General features: G+C 36.5%; 1 protein-coding gene across 1 annotated transcript in view; it reads left to right on the top strand.

Annotated features, from left to right (window-relative positions):
* BBOX1 (gamma-butyrobetaine hydroxylase 1) overlaps nucleotides 1–26,357 on the top strand; it is a 71,678-nt gene that overhangs the window by 34,204 nt on the left and 11,117 nt on the right. Inside the window, exons 4-5 of the mRNA XM_079930221.1 lie at nucleotides 11,906–12,011; nucleotides 17,018–17,214. Of these exons, the coding sequence (XP_079786347.1) occupies nucleotides 11,906–12,011; nucleotides 17,018–17,214 (303 nt within the window). The remainder of the gene's footprint in view (nucleotides 1–11,905; nucleotides 12,012–17,017; nucleotides 17,215–26,357) is intronic.

Genomic DNA, 26,357 nt, shown 5'->3' with positions numbered 1-26,357 from the left:
CTTATAGTTTTCAGAGTACAGGTCTTTTACCTCCTTAGGTAGGTTTATTCCTAGGTATTTTGTTCTTTTTGTTGCAATGGTAAATGGTAGTGTTTCCTTAATTTCTCTTTCAGAATTGTCATCATTAGTGTTTAGGAATGGAAGAGAGTTCTGTGCATTAATTTTGTATCCTGCTACTTTACCAAATTCATTGAGTAGCTCTAGTAGTTCTCTGGTAGCATTTTTAGGATTCTCTATGTATAGTATTATGTCATCTGCAAAGAGTGACACTTTTGCTTCTTCTTTTCCAATTTGGATTCCTTTTATTTCTTTTTCTTCTCTGGTTGCTGTCTCTAAAACTTCCAAACCTATGTTGAATAATAATGGTGAGAGTGAGCAACCTTGTCTTGCTCCTGGTCTTAGTGGAAATGTTTTCAGTTTTTTACCATTAAGAACGATGTTGGCTATGGGTTTGTCATATATGGTCTTTATTACATTGAGGTAAGTTCCCCCTATGCCTACTTTCTGAAGGGTTTTTATCATAAATGGGTGTTGAACTTTGTCAAAAGCTTTTTCTACATCTATTGAGAAGATCATATGTTTTTTACCCTTCAATTTGCTAATATGGTTTATCACATTGATTGATTTGTGTATATTGAAGAATTCTTGCATTCCTGGGATATACCCCACTTGATTATGCTGTATGATCCTTTTAATGGGCTGTTGGATTCTCTTTGCTAGTATTTTGTGGAGGATTTTAGCATCTATATTCATCAGTGATATTGGTCTGTAGTTTTCTTTTTTTGTGACATCTTTGTCTGGCTTTGGTATCAGGGTGATGGTGGCCTCGTAAAATGAGTTTGGGAGTGTTCCTCCCTCTGCTATATTTTGGAAGAGTTTGAGAAGGATAGGTGTTAGCTCTTCTCTAAATGTTTGATAGAATTCGTCTGTGCAGCCTCTGGTCCTGGGCTTTTGTTTGTTGGAAGATTTTTAATCACAGTTTCAATTTCAGTGCTTGTGATTCGTCTGTTTATATTTTCTATTTCTTCTGGGTTCAGTCTCAGAAGGTTGTGTTTTTCTGCGAATTTGTCCATTTCTTCCAGGCTATCCATTTTATTGGCATATCATTGCTTATAGTAATCTCTCATGATTCTTTGTATTTCTGCAGTGTCAGTTGTTATTTCACCTTTTTCGTGTCTAATTCTATTGATTTGAGTCTTCTCCCTTTTTTTGTTGATAAGTCTGGCTAATGGTTTATCAATTTCATTTATCTTCTTAAAGAACTATCTTTTAGTTTTATTGATCTTTAGTATGGTTTCCTTCATTTCTTTTTCATTTATTTCGATCTGGTCTTTATGATTTCTTTCCTTCTGCTACTTTGGATTTTTTCTGTTCTTCTTTCTCTATTTGCTTTAGGTGTAAGTTTAGGTTGTTTATTTGAGGTGTTTCTTCTTTCTTTAGGTAAAATTTTATTGCTATAAACTTTCCTCTTAGACTGCTTTTGCAGCATCCCATGGGTTTTGTGTCATCATGTTTTCATTGTCATTTGTTTCTAGGTATTTTTTGATTTCCTCTTCAATTTCTTCAGTGATCTCTTGGTTATTTAGTAACGTATTTTTTAGCTTCTGTGTGTGTATTTTTTCCTCTAATTCATATCTAATCTTATAGTGTTGTGGTCAGAAAAGACACTTGATATGATTTCAATTTTCTTAAGTTTACCAAGACTTGATTTGTGACCCAAGATATGATCTATCCTGGAGAATGTTCCATGAGCACTTGAGAAGAAAGTTTATTCTGTTGTTTTGGGATGGAATGTCTTATAAATATCAATTAAGTGCATCTTGTTTAATGTGTCATTTAAAGCTTGTGTTTCCTTATTTATTTTCATTTTGAATGATCTGTCCATTGGTGAACATGGGGTGTTAAAGTCCCCTACTCTTATTGTGTTACTGTAGATTTCCCCTTTTATGGCTGTTAGTATTTGCCTTATGTAGTGAGGTGCTCCTATGTTGGGTGCATAAATATTTACAATTGTTATATCTTCTTCTTGGATTGATCCCTTGATCATTATGTAGTGTCCTTCTTTGTCTCTTGTAATACTCTTTCTTTTCAGGTAGACTGCCTATTTCCTCTTCATTTGTTTGGTCTGGTGGGTTTTTACCTTGCTCCTTCATCTGCTATTTGTTTCTCTGTCTTCTCATTTTGCTTAACTTACTGTGTTTGGGTCTACTTTTGGCAGGTTGCAGGTTTGTAGTTCCCATTGTTTTTGGTGTCTGCCCTCAGTGGGTAAGGTTGGTTCAGTGGGTTGTGTAGGCTTCCTGGTGGAGGGGACTAGTTAGTGCCTGTGTTCTGGTGAAGGAGGCTGGATCTTGTCTTTCTGGTGGGCAGGACTGTGCCCGGTGGTGTGTTTTGTGGTGTCTGTGAACTTAGTATGATTTTAGGCAGCCTCTCTGCTAATGGGTCAGGTTGTGTTCCTGTCTTGCTAGTTGTTTGGCATGGGGTGTCCAGCACTGTAGCTTGCTGATGGTTGATTGGAGCTGGGTCTTTGCATTGAGATGGAGATCTCTGGGAGAGCTCTTGCCAATTGATATTACATGGGGCTGGGAGGTCTCTGGTGATCCAATGTCCTGGAGTCTGCTCTCCCACCTCAGAGGTTCAGACCTGACACCTGGCTGGAGCACCAAGACCCTCTCAGCCACAGGGCTCAGAACAAAAGTGAGGGAAAAAAAGAAAGAAAAAATAATAAAATAAATAAAGTTATTAAAATTAAAAATTATATAATTAAAATTGTAAAAATGAAAAAGTAAGTTTAAAAAGAGAGCAACCAAACCAATAAACAAATCCATCAATGATAACAAGTGCTAGAAACTATACTAAAAGAAACAGACAGACATAACCTTAGGACAAATGGTAAAAGCAAACCTACACAGACAAAATCACACAAAGAAGCATACAGATACACATTCACAAAAAGAGAAAAAGGAAAAATATATACATATATATATATATATATATATATAAAAGGAAGAGAGCAACCAAATCAATAAATAAATCTACCCATGATAATAAGCTCTAAATACTAAACTAAGATAAACATAAAACCAGAAACAAATTAGATGCAGAAAGCAAACCCCAAGTCTACAGTTGCTCCCAAAGTCCACCACCTCAATTTTGGGATGATTTGTTGTCTGTTCAGGTATTCCACAGTTGTAGGGTACCTCAAGTTGATTGTAGAGATTTAATCCCCTGCTTCTGAGGCTGCTGGGAGAGATTTCCCTCTCTCTTCTTTGTTCGCACAGCTCTGGAAGTTCAGCTTTGGATTTGGCCCTGCCTCTGCATGTAGGTCGCCCTCTGGCATATCTTCTTCGCCCAGACAGGAGAAGGTTAAAGGACCACCTGATTTGGGGGCTCTGGCTTACTCAGGCCAGTGGGGAGGGAAGGGTACAGAATGCGGGGCGAGCCTGCGGCAGCAGAGGCCAACATGATATTGCAACAGCGTGAGGCGCGCTGTGTGTTCTCCCAGGGAAGTTGTCCCTGAATCACGGGACCCTGGCAGGGGTGGGCTGCACAGGCTCCCAGGTGGGGAGGTGTGCATAGTGACCTGTGCTTGCACACAGGATTCTTGGTGGCTGCAGCAGCAACCTTCGCGTTTCATGCCCGTCTCTGGTGTCCGCGCTGATAGCAGCATCTCGCACCCATCACTGGAGCTCGTTTAGGCAGTGCTCTGCCTTCTGTGGGCACTCGGGGAAGGAATGCCCTCACCTCACACACCCCAAAACAATGGTCTCTTGACCCTTAGGCGGTTCCAGACGTTTTCTCGGACTCCCTCCCAGCTAGCTGTGGCACACGAGCCCCCTTCAGGCTGTGTTCACGCAGCCAACCCCAGTCCTCTCCCTGGGATCTGACCTCCAAAGCCCGAACCTCAGCTCCCAGCCCCTGCCCACCCCGGCAGGTGAGCAGACAAGCCTCTCGGGCTGGTGAGTGCTGGTCAGCACCGATCCTCTGTGGAGGAATCTCTCCACTTTGCCCTCTGCACCCCCATTGCTGTGCTCTCCTCCATGGTTCTGAAGCTTCCCTCCCACCCACCCCCTGTCTCTGCTAGTGAAGGGGCTTCCTAGTGTGTAGAAACTTTTCTTCCTTCATAGCTCCCTCCCAGATGTGCAGGTCCCGTCCCTATTCTTTTGTGTCTGTTTTTTCTTTTGCCCCACCCAGGTACGTGGGGAGTTTCTTGCCTTTTGGGAAGTCTGAGGTCTTCAGCCAGCGTTCAGTAGGTGTTCTGTAGGAGCTGTTCCACGTGTAGATGTATTTTTGATGTATTTTTGGAGGGGAAGGTGATCACATCTTACTCCTCAGGCCACCTTGAAGGTCCCCTATCTCTTTCTCTTTTTTTTTTTTTTGACATTTAAATTTTCCTCCCTTTCATCCTGTAGTCATCCAAAGGCATTATTTGTTATGCTTATTTGATCTTGTATTTCTTCTAATTTAGTTTTCATTTTCTAATTATTTTTAATTTTTTTTTCTTTTCTGAGTATGTCATCCCATTTTTGAGTTTCTGCTTCTTATGTAAGTTATTCTTTCATATATTGTACCAAAGTCTTCTGGATTCATTAGAAGTAGCTATAAGTAGAAAATAGAAGTTAGAAACAGAAAAAAATATATTTTTCATCTTTTAGGGGCATATCCTTCTATCAATGATGTATTTTCTGTAGGTGTGCTATTTCACTATTTTTTCTTTCTCTTTTATAAATTAACTATGAGACTAAACCTTAATCATTTGTATGTTGCTTATCTTTATATAAAATGTGTTTTCTTAACTATTAAAGGGAGATGTGATTCAGAAACCTTTTATAAGTTATGGTTTTAAGCTATATTTCAAAATTATGGGCAATAACATTCTAAGACCTCCCAGTCCTTCTCCTTTACTTTCATCTAGACGTTTTTCCTTTGTCCCTGTAATGCTCAACATAGGATCTTTTACTCAGAAGGAAGCTTTATCATGGAAGGGAATTTAGTAAGATTTTAGAGTTCATGGTGCTCAGACTATTCCAACTCCTTACTATAGACCTCTTGTATTCAGCTATAGTGGAATGTCAAAATCCCCTCCCAGATTTAATTACCATTCTCAAGTTGCCCTACTGCACTTTCCAGTGAATATCTGTCAGTAATTTGGGAATTTTTCTGGTCCATCAGACATCTAGTTGCTTCCCTCTGCTTCCTCCTACACAGTTGCTTTGGAAGGCCCATCTCTATACTCACTCATTTTGGGGGTTCATGGAAATAACTTGTCACCTAATTTTAACTAGATATTGTCACTGAGTTTTGGGGTTTGTACTCTAGATGTCTTGCAGAGAGAATTCAGAGAGATTAAAAACTTTGTCACCACCAACATTCCAGAATCCTCCTTGTTTACTTCATATCTTTATGTTTTATGGAGCTGTTCAGTTCCCTGCTGTAATGAGATTTTTTTTTTTGTAAGACTCTACAGGACTATAGGGAAGCAGAAAGTTGAAGAGAAGCCAAGAATAGCCATTGAGCAAATCTTCCTTGCTCATCTCTCACATCCTCTGATAGATCATATTCTTTCCCTCCACTAGGCCTTCTCACAAGGTATTTTTTTCTGCCTGCAATGTCCTTTAGCCTTCTAAGTAAATCCTACTCAATCTTCAGTTCTCCACCTGACTGTCACATCTTTACTCTCATAACACCTTGTACGTTAGCTTTGGAAGATAAATCACACTAATATGTCTTCTGCATAGACTGTAAGTTCCATGAAGTGCAAGTACCATGACTATTCTATTCACTTCTGCATCCTCAGTTCCTGGCCCATTGTATGTGTCTAATAAATGATAATGGAAAAATAAATATCTGGATGTCTGATGAGTGACTGCATCTAGCAAGTCACATGTGGAAGCATCACAACTATAGTTAGAAATAATAAGCAATATGTATTCCTTTAGATGGTTAACTATAAATTTTTTTGGTTTATTTTAGCTAGGAGAGTGTTTTCCATGTTAAAACTTAAAAAATAAAAATAAGATATGAACATTATGTTTTTGATACAATGGGATAAGTAATGATGTTCAAAAAGGCATTCTTTCTTATATCTGACAATAAGAGTTTGCAGCAGGTCAACATTGGAGGTTGTAGCTGCTGGGAACAATAAATCCAGGTTGCAGGTTTAGAACATCTTTTCATATAAATAGTACTTCAAAAAAGAAAAAGATTACAAATAAATTCAGCATGATTTTCCAAGTGTGAGCCACTAACCAAAAGAGTATAAAATCTATCACCCAGGTTATAAAGAAAAAATCTAGTGAAAACAAAATTTCAGCATTCCATAAATACTGAAGGATTCAAATTTGTCACAAAACACTATTAATATCATGAAATGCCATGGTATCTATGACTGGCCATCTAGATTAGGGTGAATCTAGTAAATTAGCATTCAAACCAATTCCATGAAATACAGTGCTACCTTAACATCATGATTTTAATGTACAGAAGATTTTGACAAAATTCTTGAATAGATGAGGAAAAATAGGGAAAGTTCTAATTAAATGTTGAGAATGACATGAATAGCTCAGTAAAAATACTTAGGCTTGTTTAATAACATCTTTGGCAAAAGCAGTATTATTTGTACAGTGACAATTACCTGCCCCAAGTACAATTACAAGCAAGTCTACACCATCAGATTTAGATGCTACACTGAGCCTGCTTCTTCCTCTTTAGAACAATCTGGTCCTGCACCTCTATTGCATGACAGCTCCTGATAATCTGCTTGAGTTGTTTCCTTTCTTAGAACAACCTAAGAATATGTCACTAATAAGAGGTGCATGTAAGTACACCCTAATCTCACTAAGGCTCCACAAGCGGACTTTTTAAAAATGCTTTCTACACAGGCCAATGGATCATACTTGCATTTATTTCTGCTATGTTTCATTGGAGGTTTGGATTTGAGAAGGATAAGTGAAAGCTTAGAGTCATAGAAGCCTTCCTGGCATGACTCATTTCTATAAGGAGGTAGAAAGGTAAATCAAATGACATTTCTAAGATTTTTCCAGACTTATGCTATAACTATTAAGAGAAGGTTTTATGATTGGAACTGGTAAACTACTTTCCTGGGATTTATCATTATGTGTGAGCATAGACTTTTAGGCTATACATCCCATACCGTGCCTAAGACACTTTAGGGCTATAAAATGTTTACCATCCCCTGCCAGTTAGCTCAGAGGGCTGGAGAACTGCTTTGAAGAAGCCAAGTCACAAGCCCCATCCCTGTAGAAGCCAGTTAGTGTCAAAGAAAAGATCTGTTCCCTGCCTAAAGCTTGCACCTTGAATCTCAGCCAGCTCTTGGCCACAGCAAAACTCAGTTCATTTACCCTTGATCGTAGGAGGAACCAGGAAAGAGAATGTAGATGGATCAAAGCAGAACGATCATCACTCTTGGACAGAAAATCTAAATAAAGTCATTTCCTCCTGACAGTGTCGACAGCATCATCTTCTTAGAAGACATTATATATTCTATAATTTGATGAAATTACTCTTTTTGTACCTAAATCCCTTCCTATATGTAGATTGTTCTTGGAATGCTGATGTTGACAATAATCTGAATCTGTATTATATATGGACCATGGAGTGACACGAACTTCATAGAGAACATGTATTTCTTGGCTATAGTCACAACAATATAATGGATTGCCTGACTCATACTTGAGTTGCAGCAGGCTATACATACCCTTTTCTCCTTTCACTATGACTCTTTCCAGTTTATGCCCACATATGGATGGCTCTTTAATTTTAATGAAAGTTATACCAGGCTTTCCACCCCAAATTTAAATGAGAAAAAAAAAAAAAAAACAGAGCAAAATAGCTAGTTTCATTCTCAGTCCCAGAGAATGGGGAAAAAGCCCAACCTTTTCATTTCAGAGTCCTCTGCCTCAAATACATCTCTCAGACATTCACATTTCTCCTTCCCTTATTTAATTCAGGTTTCTATGAAAAATTTCAGCTCTTTCTAGATATTTCCCAAAGCATCATTTCCACCATGATGTTCTCCTGACCCCAAGCCTTATCTCCTTGCCTTGCTTTATTTTCTTTATAGCACTTACCTCTATCTGATATTAGATTTGGTGATTACTTGTTTGTCCTTTTTGTTCCCTACTATATTACTAATGCTAAAACAATACCTGGAATAGAATAGGTTTTTTCAATATATATTTATTGAAAATGACTTAATATGAACATAAATTAACAAATAGACATTATAACAGCAATAAAATGGTATGCATGTATAGTGACATCTTTTCAAATCAGCTTTGGTTTATTTTGAGACACAGCTTCCTTCCAATTACCCATTGTTTCAATCTTCCAAGGAAAAGCCTTACAAAATCTGAATAACGGTTGCTTCTCTTGCCACAGAGTTGCAAGTAATCTCTAGTTATTTTTTTAATTAACTTTTTATAACGTTTAAGTCAAGCTATTCTCTGGTAATAGAGGTAAAATTGACATAACATAAAATTAACCATTTTAACATGTGCATTTCTCTGTCATTTAGTACATTGGCAATGTTGTGAAACCATTACCTCTATTTAATTTTAATCCATTTTCATCAATGATGTTACTTTTTAGAAAACTTATTATTCATCTTGGAGTGGTAGAAAACTAACCCATTACATAGCAAAATGGTAAATAAAGGAAAGAATCAAGCATTTATCTCATCATCCCTATTTAAGCTATTATATGGGGTAAACAAATAGTAGATGAGGGAAAATGAATCTTTTTAAAAGTATTCCAACTGATAAATAAAAAAGAAATTATTAATTTGGTATTTCACTATTTGGAATCCCCAGTGAATTAGTGGGTCTAGCTATTGAGCACGAGCAACAAATATCACAAAAAGAAAGACATCTAGATATTCTGTGCCTTGTAATAAAAGAACACAATCACATCTACAGTTTTGTCCAAGAGAGAAGAGAGAGTCTGCCCAAGCCTCTGCATTTAGCTGCCAATTTTCCAGAAACACAGAGGACAGGGAACATGTTGAAGTACGCCATGAGTATACAATCTGCAAAGTCCAGGCTGTGAGGAACTCTATAGGGCAAATTCACTAATTTCTTCAAATAATAAATTGTAAGAAGTATAGGCTGGAAGAGAAACATATAGATTAAGAGACTTAAAAGACATAACAATTGTTTTTAATGGGCAAGATTAAACATAGTGTCTTAGGATACATGTTCAGGGAATAAAAATGTAAAGAAATGCAAAGAAATGATAAATATAGAAGTCACAGTCATGGTTATTCTAGAGAAGAAAGGATGGTGACTGGGACAGGGCATATGTTTGAGCTTAAAGTTCTGTTTCTTGATCTGAGTGAAGTTACAAGAGTGTAATTAAAACTTCATTAAGTTCTCCCTAAGATCAGGAATAAGACAGAATGCTGTTTTTTACCACTTATATTCAACATTGTACTAGAAGTTTCGACAAGAGCAATTAGGCAAAAAATAGAAATAAAGGCATCCAAATGATAAAAGAAGAAGTAAATCTATCTCTTTTCTCAGATGGCATGATCCTATATGTAAAAAACCCAAAAGAATGCACAAAAAAGTTACTGGAGCTAATAAATGAATGCAACAAAGTTGGAGGATACAAGATCCATGCAGAAAAGTCAGTTGTTATATGTATATCAGCAATGAACAATCTGAAAAGGAAATTAAGAAAACAATTCCATTTACAGTAGCATCTAGAAGAATAAAGAATAAAGAATAATAAAGAATAAAGAATACATAATAAAGAATAAAGAATAATAAAGAATAAAGATAAAATAATAAAGAATAATAAAATAAAAGATAAAATAATAATAAAAAATAAAGATAAAATAATAAAGAATAATAAAGAATAAAGAATACTTATGAATAAATTTAACCAAGGAGGTGAAAGACTTGTAAAATGAAAACTACAAAATGTTGCTGAATGAAATTAAAGATCTAATAAATGGAAGGACATCCTATATTCATGAATTATAAGACATAATATAGTTAAAGATATCAATACTAACCAAAGTGGGCTACAGAGTCAATGCAGTCCTTGCCAAAATTCCAATGGCCTTTTGGCATAAATGGAAAACCCAATCCTCAAATTGATAGGAAATTGCAAGGGGTTCAGAATAGCCAAAACAATATTGAAAAGAATAAAGTTGGAGGACTTACCCTTCCTGATTTTAAAACTTACTACAAATCAACAGTAATCAAAATATTGTGGTACTGGGATAAGGATAGACATATAGACTAATGGAATATAAGTGAAAGTGCAGAAATAAACCCGTACATCTATAGCTGATTGATTTTTAACAAGGGTGCTGAAACCATTCAATGGGGAAAGAATACTCTCTTCAACAAATGGTACTAGGACAACTGTATACCCACATGCAAAAGAATGAACTGGGACCTCTTACTCACACCACTTATAAAAAAGTAATTCCAAGTGGATCAATTATAGAGCTAAAATCATTAAATTCTTAAGAGAAAACATAGGGGTAAATATTCATGACCTTGAATTAGGCAGTGGATTCATACATATAACACCAAAAACAGCAACAAATATAAATTAATAGGACTTCATCAAAATTAAAAACTTTGAACATCAAAGGACATTCCAAGAAAATGAAAAGACAACCTACAGAAGAGGCAAAAATATTTGCAAATCATGTATCTAAGGGTCTAGTATCTCAGATATATAAAGAACTCTTACAACTTAACAAAAAAAAGAGAGACAATTTTAAAATGGGAAAAATACTTGAATACATTTCTTTAAAGTAGATATACAAATGCCCAACAAGCACAAATGCTCAACATCTTTAGTCATTAGGTTCTCACAAATCAAACCCACAAGCTACCACTTCACACCGACTAAGATGGCTATAAATAATTTTAAAAAAACAACAGACAACAAGTGTAGTGAGGATGTGGAGAAATTGGAACCCTCACACATTGCTGGTGAGAATGTAAAATGGTTCAGCTGTTGTGGCAAACAATTTGGTGTTTCCTCAAAAAGTTAAAGATATAATTATGACATAATCCCATAATTCCACTCCTAAGTATTACCCCCCCAAAAAAATTTGAGAACAGTTATTCAAATAAATGCATGTTCTTGAACATGTTCACATGTTCAAACCAGCAATATTCACAATAACCAAAGAGTAGCAACAGCACAAATGTCCATCAAATGATGAATGGATAGAAACATTGTGGTATATCCATACAATAGGACATTATTCAACCATGAAAGAGAATGAAGTACTGATACATGCTACAACATGGATGAATCTCAAAAATATTATGTTAAGTCAAAGAAGCCAGACACAAGAAGTCACATATTGTATGATTCTATTTACATTAAATAGCCAAAAGAGGTAAATCCACAGAGATAGAAAGCAGATTGTTGTTTACCAGAGACTGGAAAGAGGACAGAATGGGAAGAAACTGCTTAATGGGTAAGAGGTTTTAGTTTGGAGTGATGGAAGTGTTTTGAAACTAGATAGGAAGAGGTGTTGGTTACCCACATTGTAAATGTTCTAAATGCTTCTGAAGTGTTCACTTTAAAGTGGTTCCTTTTATGTTCTGTAAATTTTGCCTCAATGAATCATTTTTTTCAACTGCATTAAGCTACTAAAAAACATAACCTACACACATATACACCTCTTTATAAATTCTGCACTCTCTTTTGGAGAGGAGAAGAGAAATGAGGAGATGCTGATTCTGAAACGGTTACTTTGGACAAAGAAAGGTCAGACTCTTTTCCTGACTCATAGTCATTATGGTAATTATTTCATAAAATGAAGTTTCCATTTGCCCCATGTCTCAAGTTCATTCTCACACATTTCCTCTGACTTAGTGACAGCCTGTTTAAACACGTTTCTTGTATTTTACAGACACACTTGGCAAGTGCAAGACAAAATCGACGCAAACAATGTGGCTTACACAACTGGGAAGCTAAGCTTTCACACTGATTATCCAGCCCTCCATCATCCACCTGGGGTAAGGTGAGCTTCAACATATTTTCCACAAGGCAGGCCAAGGACTAATATCCTCCTACATTTTGAGCCTAGAAGATTATATGTTTCACTAGCTAATTTGTCTTATGTAGATCTTTCTCCAAACACAATCCAAACTCAGAAAATCTCTGTATTTAAATCCTGAATAGCCTCATATTCCCAAGGAATAGAAGATTTTCATGTTTTTGTTTTGTTTTGTTTTGTTTGGGGTTTTTTTAACATTTCTTCATTTCTCCCTGGAAATAACTATTGGCATTTGTTGCTTTGCCAAGACATTTTACCACAGTGGTACATCTTGAGGTCTTTTTGAACATTTACCATTCCCAAGAGAGTTAAAAGAGAAAATAAAACCAGGGAACACAATGTAGAGTTTTTCCCACAAAGTCACATGGCCACCATTCATATCAGTTAGCTATTGCTGCAAACCCCCCCCCCCAAAAAAAAAACCCACTCCATAACTTCACAGCTTAAAAGAACAGCCATTTACTTAGCTCATGTCTTTACAATTTGGGCTATGTTCAGCTGGGTAGTTCTGTGGTTGCTAAGTCTGCTAGGGACTGGTTGACCTAGGTGGTAGCTGAGATGACTTGCCCCTGCTCCATTTGATCTGTCATCCTCTCCCCTCAATCAGCAGAATGTCATCTCTGCCATGTTTTATTGGTCAAAGCAGGTCATGAGTTTAGCCCAGATTCAAGGGGTGAGGAAATAGAGGCCACCTTTTATGGGAGAAGCTGCAAAGATGTACTACAAAGGAGTATGAATACAAGAAGCAGAATAACCCTGTCTGGTTGTGGAAATCATCTACTCTCCCAGCTATCAGATACTTCATTGAGCAGGGAGATGTTCACAATGGAACCACAAATCCTCCAGATTTTCTGGAAGCCTCCTCTTCCACTACATTGTTACAAAATTACCATTTTACTAAACCAGCTACATTTTTACAAAAGCATCATTTTGTTAAACCAAGAAATAAATGGTCAGGAAACTACCTTTGAAAAGATATTTTGTTCCTATTTTTAGAGCTAAATGAGACTAAATGAAATAGCCACACAGAAATTTATATCTTCAACAGTAAATGGAAATTTGGGGCAGTTCCCTAGCTAATGAAGGTGAAATGGGGGAAAATCAAAATTTCTGTGTTTTTCATCATATTGACTGGACACATTTTCCCTGTGCCTTTGTTACCCATTGTCCTCATCAGTATTAACTAAGCTAGTCTAGTATTTGACTTCACATATTTTATTTTGCTGATTGTAAAACACCACATGATTTCTCTGAACTAAATGACGACAGTGAAGTTGACCCACAATAGTCACCTTTTTGGGTAGGGATTGAGGGGAAGGCACACAATGTGATTTCTTTTAAACGTGGTCCAGAAATTTTCTAAAACCCTGAGGGTTAAAAGCCAAACTAATCAGCTCAGTTCATCTGCCAAAGACAGGTTGGAGAAGTTAAATGGAATAAAGTTTTAAAAATTAGACTAGAAAACTAGATTCTATTTGAATTTTTAAATTGTCTGCTTTTTATGAGTTTATGTTTGTTTCTGGGTTAAAATTGAAAGCCTATGGAAAAGTAATTAAAAGACTTCATAAATGTCCCTGAAGTATAAGGCTTGACATTTTCATAGCATTTTATTTTTTTTTTCTGCATTTTATATTTTTTCAAAGCATTTTTACTTATATTGCTTTATTTGATGCCTCTTAGAATTCCTTTAAGGTAGACAGGAGACATCATGTCTTTTTATGTTAAATGATGAAATGGTACCCAGCATGGTTAAATACTTTCACAGGGTGACATCTGATTAATAGGGAACTTGAACTTGAAACCAGGCCTCCATCAAGTTTTTTCACCACACCATAGGGATCTTGAGTTGGACTTTCTAATTACCATAATTTCTATAAAATGTTGATTATTTATAGACATTGTCATATATTACAAACTCTCAAAATACAGGAATTGAATCATACTTCCATACATTTCAAGACTTAACCCAGCACCTTACATGTAATAGAGACTTAATAAATATTCCAAAAAGAGGTTTAAAAATGCCACAAAATTGTACCAATCTCTACCAGCAAGTGCAATATCCAAATCTAAGTGATCTGATAGGAGATTTTTAAATAAAAAAATGATTCCTGAAATGTCTAGATTCTGGTAAAAATAATGAATAAAATGTAGCCACCTGCTTGTGCTATTGTTTAAATTTCCATTTTGAATTATTCAGGGATTAAACCAAAGTTTGCGCTCTTTTATAACAAATAAAATAAATCAATGCTCTTTTCAGTACAGATGAAATGATCTGGATAATGAGTTACCTGTTGAGAGTTCAGTTTGATCAATTTCAATCACGTGGGGGAGGATAAGGAGACATCTTTAATGAAACACAGATGTTGCTTCCTTCACTGTCTTTGTCTGGGCCAAAAGTCACATGCTGCCATAAAGTAACATTTAAAAAGAAAATATTTTTGGTTCTGAATGACTTACATGACATCAAATTTGGTTTTATACACATCAGGCGTATATTTACCTTTTGAATTCATGATGAAAGTATTGTCTGGCTCCATCGTCTTTTTTCTTTCATAAGATGGCATTAAAATGTAAATGTACAAAAGAAGATTATTAGTTGGCCTTGACACATGTAAAAGACATCAGCTGACCTTTTTTTTTTTAAGATTTGTATTTGCAATATTCTGTGACTTCATTATGGCAGAGTATAAAAGGATTTAAAGAACACTCAGATCCTCCCAAAGACAAAGTTATGCTATTGCTTTGCCTTCTTGGAGTTTGGAAGACTTGAGTTTGATATTTCCATTTCATCTTCTTTTTAATCATGCTGTTTCACCCCTCATTACCCTGGCGATGAGATAATTCTCTACAATGACTTGGTCAGCTTATGCACATATTTTTTCAAGCTTAAAAAAAATGGCATAAGTTTAAGGACTGAACCATTATTCATTTAGATCAGTTATCTCCTAATAGCAGAAAATAAGGTATTATCAACCTGTAATGGAAGTTTAAGTTTACAAAACACATAAACACACACACCACATAATACCAAATTAGTAAGAGTACTATAAAGGGACTTCTCCTATTACAGGAAAGGAACTTGCTGTATGAGGACTTTGAAGCAAATAGGCTGAGGTTTGAACATTAGCTTTGCCATGTATTAGCAGAGTTCTTACCAGCTGGCCAGTGTTTACACCTGACTCTCAGTTTCTTCATCTATATAATGGAGATGAAATTATCGAATTCTAAGGACTGTTGTGAGGAATTAATAAATATGCATTATAACATCATAATTTAAGATCAAGTATGTATAAAATTTTAAATATTGAGAAATTTTGTGTGGACTCGGGAGGAGGCAGAATTTGTGTTCTAGATCTGCACTATCCAATATAGTAGTCACTAGTCATCTATGATTGTTTACATTGTAATTTAAGCTAACTAAGTCACACTAACCACATTTCAAGTGCACAGTAGTTGTATAGGACTAGGGACTACTATATTGGGCAGCACAGAAGAACATTTCCATCAACACAGAAAGTTCTAATGGACAGCACTGCCCTAGCCATCTACAGAGATAACCAAGCCAAATAGATATTTTCCCCCCTTATACTGATATCCCCCTAGTCTGAGTATTTGATCATATTTGCCTCTTCCTTTCTACAAGAACTGTCAGACACTGGCTTTTATTTTTATTTTATTCAGTAAAGAGGAAGTTTTAGTTTATAGTATTAGTTTCTTTAAGCTGAATAGTGTTAATTTCTTTAAGCAGAAAAATTACTGTCTAAATTTAGGTATTAAAAATTTAGGTATTCAGGGCTTCACTGGTGGCGCAGTGGTTGAGAGTCCGCCTGCCGATGCAGGGGACACGGGTTCGTGCCCCGGTCTGGGAAGATCCCACATGCCGCAGAGCGGCTGGGCCCATGAGCCATGGCCGCTGAGCCTGCGCGTCCGGAGCCTGTGCTCCGCAACAGGAGAGGCCACAACAGTGAGAGGCCCGCGTACCGCAAAAAAAAAAAAAAAAAAAAGTATTCAAAATCACCCACCCATGCTGACTTACCAAAAAGAATCATATAACCGAGGAAAACAAATCAACTCCATTCAGAAGAATATTGTTAAAATATTACTACATTTAGTTTTTCAAAATGAAATAATGTTAAACATTTTTCCCTAACTCTTAGTAAAAGTAACTAACATTCCTTTTGGTTTCTCATTCCCAGTGTACCTTGGGCTTATTCATCCTCATAGCCACATCCTTCCTCATTCCCTTATCATTATGCTTGAACTACTGCATTAGATTCTCAAGTAGTTACTCTCTCACTAGTTCCCCCCCCCTTAAAAAATGTATCTCTTGTCAACACCACTAGACTAATAATTTCCAACTCAGTCTTGACTACATTACTTCCATATTCAAAAGACTTTAACAATTCCCCTCTGTGCACAAGAAAGTCCAATATCTTTCATCTGACATTCCAGACTCTCCTGATGAAATCCTAGATTACCTTTCCAGCTGGATCTACTATTCCCAGTTGTGACCCTCTACCACAGCCAAACTTTTTGAGACCCAGTGAAGTATGCATTTTTGCATACCCATCAACACTGCCACCTGATTAGCTCTTGCCATTCCATTCTATGTATCCAAAATTTTATCCATCCTCCTTTGCCCATGTTAAATCCCACCTCCTCTGTAAAGTCAACACAGAGTGCCCACTCAAAAGATCACTGCTCTTGTGATCTGTGCCTTTTGTTTACTAATGAACATTATATGCCTGTGCCCTTGTCTTCAACTATAACAATGTTTGAACTATAAATTATTGATTACAAGCAACTTTTTCTCCCTAACCTCTTTCTCTGTTGTCACCAAAGAGACAGATATAAAAGGTTTGCTGATTTTAATTCAGTAACTTTTATGAATCTTTTCTTAAAACTGTCAAAAATGTTAAGTGCATACCATTTTAAAACATAGTTCTCTGTTTCTTTTCATAGGTTCAGCTTCTGCACTGCATAAAGCAAACAGTCACTGGGGGTGATTCAGAAATTGTAGATGGATTTAACGTATGCCAAAAGCTCAAGGAAAAAAATCCTTGGGCATTCCAGATTCTGTCCTCCACCTTTGTGGACTTTACAGACATTGGAGTGGATTACTGCGATTTCTCTGTACAATCGAAACACAAAATTATAGAGTAAGTACTGTTTCTAAATTTGTCAGAGCAGTAAAACTGTTGACAGCAAAGGCTTCATTAACCTGAAGCTTAAACAACAGAAAAATTCAGTTAACTCACGAACTTTAGTTTTTATTAACTGTTTACTCCAGTTCTTGAATGAAAGAGGAAAAAAGAACACTATCACCATTAAAAAAATTCTTTATCAAATTCCCTGTTCTTAATCAATATAAGAAGAGTAAATAAGACTTCATGTATACTTCATTTTAAAAATATAAGTTCTACAGAGTTATAATCAGTGTGATTGTATGCTAATCAGGACCCTTTCAGAAGTGAAAAAAATATAACTCAAATTAGGTAGGTCCAGGAGTTTTAAAATATCATCTGATATTGATCTCTTTTTTTCCTTCACCTCTTAGCCAACATATCTTCTGTGTTGGTTTCATTTTCAAAGATAATCAATAGAAGCTCCAAGTTTTCATTGTTATTAGAGCTGATAATCACAGCACACAGAAAACACTTACTTCCCAATAGCTAACACAAAGATGTAGATTCGCTGCTCAACATGTGTTCAAGTCTATACTGGAAGCAATCACCATGGCTAGGAAGTCAGAGAATTTTGACTGGCTGTCCCTGGATCACATGTTCACCTCTGGAGTAAGGTCAGGCTCACCTGAACTACAAGGGCTGAGAATGAAACAGTGACATCTCCCCAGACTGATGCCAAAAACTCTTATGTTCCCTACACAGAATGTTTTGTGTGCTTTTTTCATTTAACATTATTTCACAATAATTTTTCAAGTATCTACAAGGACCACACATTTATTCTCTTATATGAGAATTATCCTACATTGTGTTTCTAGGACATGTTTTATTTAATCCAACCTCAGTTAATGAATGCTGGGGTGTTTTCCAATTTTATAACTGAGTTTGTATTCTTCTTTTAGGAGAAATAACCAAATAATACGAAAATAAACTCATTTAATAAATAATCAAATCCCCAGTATACTAACTCAGCTTTATTATATACACATATGATCTTCATTTATTCATTCAACAAATATTTACTAAAGCCAGTCACTCTTCTTGGTGCTTGGGATACATCAGTGGACAAAACAAAGATTCCTGCCTTCATGTAGCTTACTTTCTAATAGGGGAGGGGAGAATCAGGAATTTTAAAATATATGAGTAAATTGCAATGAATATTAAAATATTTTAAGTGCTTAAGAAAAAAGGAAAAGTAAGGCAGGATAGGGGAATCTGTAGAGCCAAAGACTTAGGGAGGATAAAATTTGTATCATTAAATAGTGTGTCAAGGATAAGCTTTACTGAGTAGGTGATATTTCAGCAAAAATTTAAAGAAGTGAGGGAGTTTTTCCAGAAGATGAGCAGCTAGAGAAAAGTTCCTAGGATAACCCTAAGAAGATGCTGGGTGTGTTCAAGGGACAGCAATGAGGCCAATGGGGGGATGGTATTACAAAAGGAGGCCAGGTGGGGGTAAGTTTATATAGAGCCTTACTAGTCATCGTAATAACATTAGCTTTAATTCTTAGTGAAAAAAGGGCTTGCTGGAAGATTTTGACCAAAAGAGAGGCATCTATATTTATATAAAGTCATTTACATTTTAAGTGGATCACCATGGATGCTGTGCTGAATATAGTGTACAAGAGCAAGGGCAGCAGCAGGAAGACCAGCTTGGAAGCTCCTACACGACCAGAGGTCAGAGATGAGGGTAACTTGAACATGAGTTGTCCAGGTGGCGATAGCAGCAGTATGGAGAAGGGTCTGCTTGGGGATATATTTTGCATATCAAAACAGCATATTTTCATGACAAATTGAATGATGGTGTGAGAGAAAGACACATGTGAAAAATAAATCCTAGTTCATAATAACATACCCTGAGAGGTAGGTCATTGAGGTGGGAAGAAGATAAAATAGCTCCTGAGATTCCCAGTTTTAACAGGACAGATTTCACTGTTTAAAAGTTAACTTAGAGGGCAAACAGCAGAAGCAAGAAGAACTACAATCCTGCAGCTTGTGAAACAAAAACCACATTCACAGAAAGATAGACCAAATGAAAAGGCAGACAATTATGTACCAGACGAAGGAACAAGGTAAAACCCCAGAAAAACAACTAAAGTAAGTGGAGATAGGCAAACTTCCAGAAGAAGAATTCAGAATAATGATAGTGAAGATGATCCAGGACCTCGGAAAAAGAATGGAGGCAAAGATCGAGAAGACGCAAGAAATGTTTAACAAAGACCTTCAAGAATTAAAGAACAAAGACCTAGAAAAATTAAAGAACAAACAGAGATGAACAATAAAATAACTGCAATGAAAAATACACCAGAAGGAATCAATAGCAGAATAACTGAGGCAGAACAACAGATAAGTGACCTGGAAGACAGAATTATGGAATCCACTGTTGCAAAACAGAAAAAAAAAAATGAATGAAAAGAAATGAAGACACCATAAGGGACCTCTGGGACAACATTAAACACACCAACATTCACATTATAGGGGTTTCAGAAGGAGAACAGAGAGAGAAAGGACCTGAGAAAATATTTGAAGAGATTGTAGTCAATAACTTCCCTAACATGGGAAAGGAAATAGCCACCCAACTCCAGGAAGCACAGAGTCCCAGGCAGGAAAACCCAAGGAGAAACACGCTGAGATACATAGTAAACAAATTGACAAAAATTAAAGACAAAGAAAAATTATTAAATGCAAAAAGGGAAAAATGACAAATAACATACAAGGGAACTCCCATAAGGTTAACAGCTAATTTTTCAGCAGAAACTCTACAAGCCAGAAGGGAGTGGCACATATATTTAAAGTGATGAAAGGAAAGAACGTACAACAAACATTACTCTATCCATCAAGGAACTCATTCAGATTCGATGGAGAAATCAAAAGCTTTACAGACAAGCAAAAGCTAAGAGAATTCAGCACCACCAAACCAGCTCTACAACAAATGCTAAAGGAACTTTTCTAAGTGGGAAACACAAGACAAGAAAAGGACCTACAAAAACAAAAACAAAACAATTAAGAAAATGGTCATAGGAACAGAGATATCAATAATTACCTTAAATGTGAATGCATTAAATGCTCCAACCAAAAGACACAGGCTAGCTGAATGGATACCAAAACAAGACACATATATATGCTGTCTACAAGAGACCCACTTCAGACCTAGGGACACATACACACTGAAAGTGAGGGGGTGGAAGAAGATATTCAATGCAAATGGAAATCAAAAGAAAGCTGGAATAGCAACACTCATATCAGTTAAAATAGACTTTAAAATAAAGAATGTTACATGAGACAAGGAAGGACATTACATAATGTCAATGGATCAATCCAAGAAGAAGACATAACAATTCTAAGTATATATGCACCCAACATAGGAGCACCTCACTACATAAGGCAAATGTTAACAGCTATAAAAGAGGAAATCAACAGTAACACAATAATAGTGGGGGACTTTTAACACCTCACTTACACCAATGGCCAGATGATCCAGACAGAAAATTAATAAGGAAACACAAGCTTTAAATGACACAATAGAACAGATATATTTAATTGATATTTATGGGACATTCCATCCAAAAACAGCAGATTACACTTTCTTCACAATTACACATGGCACATTCTCCAGTATGGGTCACTTCTTGGGTCACAAATCAAACCTCGGTAAATTTAAGAAAATTGACATCATATCAAGCATATTTTCTGACAATGACACTAAGAGATTAGAAATCAATTACAGGGAAAAAACGTTAAAAACACAAACACATGGAGGCTAAACAACACGTTACTAAATAACAAAGAGACCAGTGAAAAAATCAAAGAGAAAATCAAAAAATACCTAGAGACAAATGACAATGAAAATACGACGATTCAAAACCTCTGGGATGCATCAAAAGCAGTTCTAACAGGGAAGTTTATAGCAAGAGCAGAAATCAATGAAATAGAAACAAAGAAAACAATGGAAAAGATCAATAAAACTAAAAGCTGGTTCTTTGAGAAGATAAACAAAATTGATAAAACATTAGCCAGACTCATCAAGAAAAAGAGGGTGAGGACTGGGCTTCCCTGGTGGTGCAGTGGTTGAGAGTCCGCCTGCCAATGCAGGGGACACAGGTCCGTGCCCTGGTGCAGGAAGATCCCACATGCCGTGGAGCGGCTGGGCCCATGAGCCATGGCCGCTGAGCCTGCACGTCCGGAGCCTGTGCTCCACAACGGGAGAGGCCACAGCAGTGAGAGGCCCACGTACCACAAAAAAAAAAAAAAAAAAAGAGGGAGAGGACTCAAATCAATAAATTTAGGAATGAAAAAGGAGAAGTTACAATGGACACCACAGAAATACAAAGCATCCTAAGAGACTACTACAATCAACTCTATGCCAATAAAATGGACAACCTGGAAGAACTGGACAAATTCTTAGAAAGGTATAACCTTACAAGACTGAAACAGGAAGAAAGAGAAAATAGGAACACACCAATCACAAGTAATGAAATTGAAACTGTGATTAAAAATCTTCCAACAAACAAAAGCCCCAGACCAGATATCTTCACAGGAGAATTCTATCACACATTTAGAAAAGAGCTAACACCAATCCTTCTCAAACTCTTCCAAAAAATTGCCGAGGAAGGAACACTCCCAAATTCATTCTATGAGGCCACCATCACCCTGATACCAAAACCAGGCAAAGATACTACAAAAAAAGAAAATTACAGACCAATATCACTCATAAATATACATGCAAAAATCCTCAACAAAATACTAGCAAACAGAATCCAACAACACATTAAAAGAATCATACACCATGACCAAGTGGAATTTATCCCATGGATGCAAGGATTCTTCAATATACGCAAATCAATCAATGTGATACACCATATTAACAACTTGAAGAATAAAAACCATATGATCATCTCAATAGGTGCAATAAAAGCTTTTGACAAAATTCAACACCCATTTATGATAAAAACTCTCCAGAAAGTGGGCAAACCATGGGAACCTGCCTCAACATAATAAAGGCCATATTTGACAAACCCACAGCAAACATCGTTCTCAATTGTGAAAAACTGAAAGCATTTCTCTAGATCAGGAAGAAGACAAGGATGTTCACTCTTGTCACTATTATTCAACAGAGTTTTGGAAGTCCTAGCCATGGCAATCAGAGAAAAAAAAGAAATAAAGGATACAAATTGGAAAAGAAGAAGTAAAACTGTCACTGTTGCAGGTGACATGATACTACACATCGATAATCCTAAAGGTGCCACCAGAAAACCACTACAGCTAATCAATGAATTTGGTAAATTTGCAGGACACAAAATTAATGCACAGAAATCTCTTGCAATCCTATACACTAACAATGAAAGATCAGAGGGAGAAATTAAGGAAACAATCCCATTCACCATTGCAAAAAAAGAATAAAATACCTAGGAATAAACTTACCTATTAAGGTAAAAGACCTGTACTCAGAAAACTATAAGACACTGATGAAAGAAATCAAAGATGATACAAACCAATGGAGAGATATACCATGTTCTTGGATTGGAAAAAACAATATTGTGAAAATGATTATACTACCCAAAGCAATCTACAGATCCAATGCAATCCCTATCAAATTACCAATGGCATTTTTTTACAGAATTCAAACAAAAAATCTTAAAATTTGTATGGAGACACAGATGACCGGAATAGCCAAAGCAGTTTTTAGGGAAATAAATGGAGCTGGAGGAATCAGGCTCCCTGACTTCAGACTTTACTACAAAGCTGCAGTAATCAAGACAGTATGGTACTGGCACAAAAACAGAAACATGGATCCATGGAACAGGATAGTGACCCAAGAGATAAACCCACGCACCTATGCTCAACTAAACTATGACAAAGGAGGCAAGGAAATATAATGGAGAAAAGAGAGTCTCTTCAATAAGTGGTGCTGGGAAAACAGGACAGCTACATGTAAAAGAATGAAATTGGAACACTCCCTAACACCATACACAAAAATAAGCTCAAAATGGATTAAAGACCAAAATGTAAGACCAGACACTATAAAACTCTTAGAGGAAAACATAGGAAGAACACTCTTTGACATAAATCACAGCAAGTTCTTTTCTGACCCACCCACTGGAGTAATGGAAATAAAAACAAAAATAAACAAATGGGAACAAATGAAACTTAAAAACTTTTGCACAGAGTGAAGTAAGTCAGAAAGAGAAAAACAAATATATATTAAAGCATATATGTGGAATCTAAATAAATGGTACAGCTGAACCAGTCTGAAATGCAGAAATGAGACACAGATGTAGAGAACAAACGTATGGACAAAAAGAGGGAAAAGCAGGGGGGTGGGTGGTGGTGGTGGGATGAATTGGGGTTTGGGATTGACATACATACACTAATATGTATAAGATGGATAACTAATAAGAACCTGCTTTATAAAAAATAAAATATAATAAAATTCAAGAAAAAAAGAGAAAATGAATGGTAAGATTGTAGATTTAATCATGACCTTATCAATAATGACATTAAATATAAATGGGCTAAATACAACAATTTAAAAAAAAGTTACCTTAAAACCCTATGACAAATTACCATTTTGTTGTGACACAATATGGGTGCAGACTCTTCAGGGCTAGAGAACAGAGGCAAAAAAACAAAAATGAAAAGAAAACAACACTTAGCTATTGAGTGATTTTTTTTTTAACAGCTTTACTGGAGTATAATTGCATTACAATGGTGTATTAGTTTCTGCTTTATTACAAAGTGAATCAGCTATACATATACATATATCCCCGTATCCGCTCCCACTTGTGTCTCCCTCCCTCCCTCCCTATCCCACCCCTCTATATGGTGACAAAGCACCAAGCTTATCTACCTGTACTATGCAGCTGCTTTCCACTAGCTATCTATTTTACATTTGGTAGTATATATAAGTCCGTGCCACTCTCTCACTTCATCCCAGCTTACCCTTCCCCCTTCTCCTGTCCTCAAGTCCATTGTCTATTGTAGGGCGCGGTCAGCTAACTGCTACGCGGCAGGAAGCTGAAATAAGCTGAGTCATCCTTCCTGTGGCCACTGCGCTTGCGCTAAGTATACTAATGAGGTTTTAAAGTAGCGACCTATCCGATGCTGGCTCACAAATCGCACCATCGGCGAAAGCCAATCACAGAGCGACACATGTTCTTAATCCCTATATAAGCAGACTGCTATAGGATTGCGGGGTCTTCCTTCCATCTTTCTTCAACCAAGCTGTGCTCCAATAAAGTGTGATACGAGAAGAATCTTGCGTGTGGCGGCTCGTTATTCTGCCGGTCAGAAACGGCTCGCCGCAGTCTATGTCTGAATCTTTATTCCTGTCCTGACCCTAGGTTTCTCAGAAACTTTTTTTTTTTTAGATTCCATATATATGTGTTAGCATATGGTGTTTGTTTTTCTCTTTCTGACTTACTTCACTCTGTATGACAGACTCTAGATCCATCCACCTCACTACAAATAACTCAATTTTGTTTCTTTTTATGGCTGACTAATATTCCATTGTATATATGGCCACATCTTCTTTATCCATTCATCTGTCAGTGGACACTTAGGTTGCTTCCATGTCCTGGCTATTGTAAATAGAAATGCAATGAACATTGTGGTACATGACTCTTTTTGAATTATGGTTTTCTCAGGGTATATGCCCAGTAGTGGGATTGCTGGGTCGTATGGTAGTTCTAGTTTTAGTTTTCTAAGGAACCTCCATACTGTTCTCCATAGTGGCTATATCAATTTACATTCCCACCAACAGCGCAAGAGGGTTCCCTTTTCTCCACACCTGCTCCAGCGTTTATTGTTTGTAGATTTTTTGATGATGGCCATTCTAACTGGTGTGAGGTGATACCTCACTGTAGTTTTGATTTGCATTTCTCTAATGATTTGTGATGTTGAGCATCCTCTCATATGTTTGTGGGCAATCCGTATATCTTCTTTGGAGAAAAGTCTATTTAGGTCTTCCACCCATTTGTGGATTGGGTTGTTTGTTTTTTCGATATTGAGCTGCCTGAGCTTCTTGCATATCTTGGAGATTAATCCTTTGTCAGTTGCTTCATTTGCAAATATTTTCTCCCATTCTGACGGCTGTCTTTTCATCTTCTTTATGGTTTCCTTTGCTGTGCAAAAGCTTTGAAGTTTCATTAGGTCCCATTTGTTTATTTTTGTTTTCATTCCCATTTCTCTAGGAGGTGGTTCCAAAAGGATCTTGCTGTGATTTATGTCATAGAGTGTTCTGCCTATGTTTTCCTCTAACAGTTTTACAGTGTCTAGCCTTAAATTTAGGTCTTTCATCCATTTTGAGTGTATTTTTCTGTACAGTGTAGGGAATGTTCTAATTTCATTCTTTTACATGTGGCTGTCCAGTTTTCCCAGCACCACTTATTAAAGAGGCTGTCTTTTCTCCATTGTATATTCTTGCCTGCTTTATCAAAAATAAGGTGACCATATGTACATGGGTTTATCTCTGGGCTTTCTATCCTGTTCCATTGATCTATATTTCTGTTTTTGTGCCAGTACCATACTGTCATGATGACTGTAGCTTTGTACTATAGTCTGAAGTCAGGGAGCCTGATTCCTCCAGCTCTGTTTTTCTTTTTCAATATTGCTTTGTCTATTCAGGGTCTTTTGTGTTTCCATACAAATTGTGAAATTTTTTGTTCTAGTTCTGTGAAAAATGCCATTGGTAGTTTGATAGGGATTGTATTGAATCTGTAGATTGCTTTGGGTAGTATAGTCATTTTCACAACTTTGATTCTTCCAATCCAAGAATATGGTATATCTCTCCATCTGTTTGTACCATCTTTAATTTCTTTCATCAGTGTCTTATAGTTTTCTGCATACAGGTCTTTTGTCTCGTTAGGTAGGTTTATTCCAGTTATTTTATTCTTTTGGTTGCAATGGTAAATGGGAGTGTTTTCTTAATTTCTCTTTCAGATTTTTCATCATTAGTGTATAGGAATGCAAGAGATTTCTGTGCATTAATTTTGTATCCTGCTACTTTTCCAAATTCATTGATTACCTCTACTAGTTTTCTGGTACCATCTTTAGGATTTTCTATGTATGCTATCATGTCATCTGCAAACAAACAGTGACAACTTTACTTCTTCTTTTCCAGTTTA

This window comes from Stenella coeruleoalba (assembly GCF_951394435.1).
Source record: "Stenella coeruleoalba genome assembly, chromosome: 8".
In the NCBI taxonomy this organism is placed as follows: Eukaryota; Metazoa; Chordata; class Mammalia; order Artiodactyla; family Delphinidae; genus Stenella; species Stenella coeruleoalba.
Note: the sequence above shows the minus strand (reverse complement) of the source record. Positions and strands in the feature narration are given on the sequence as shown.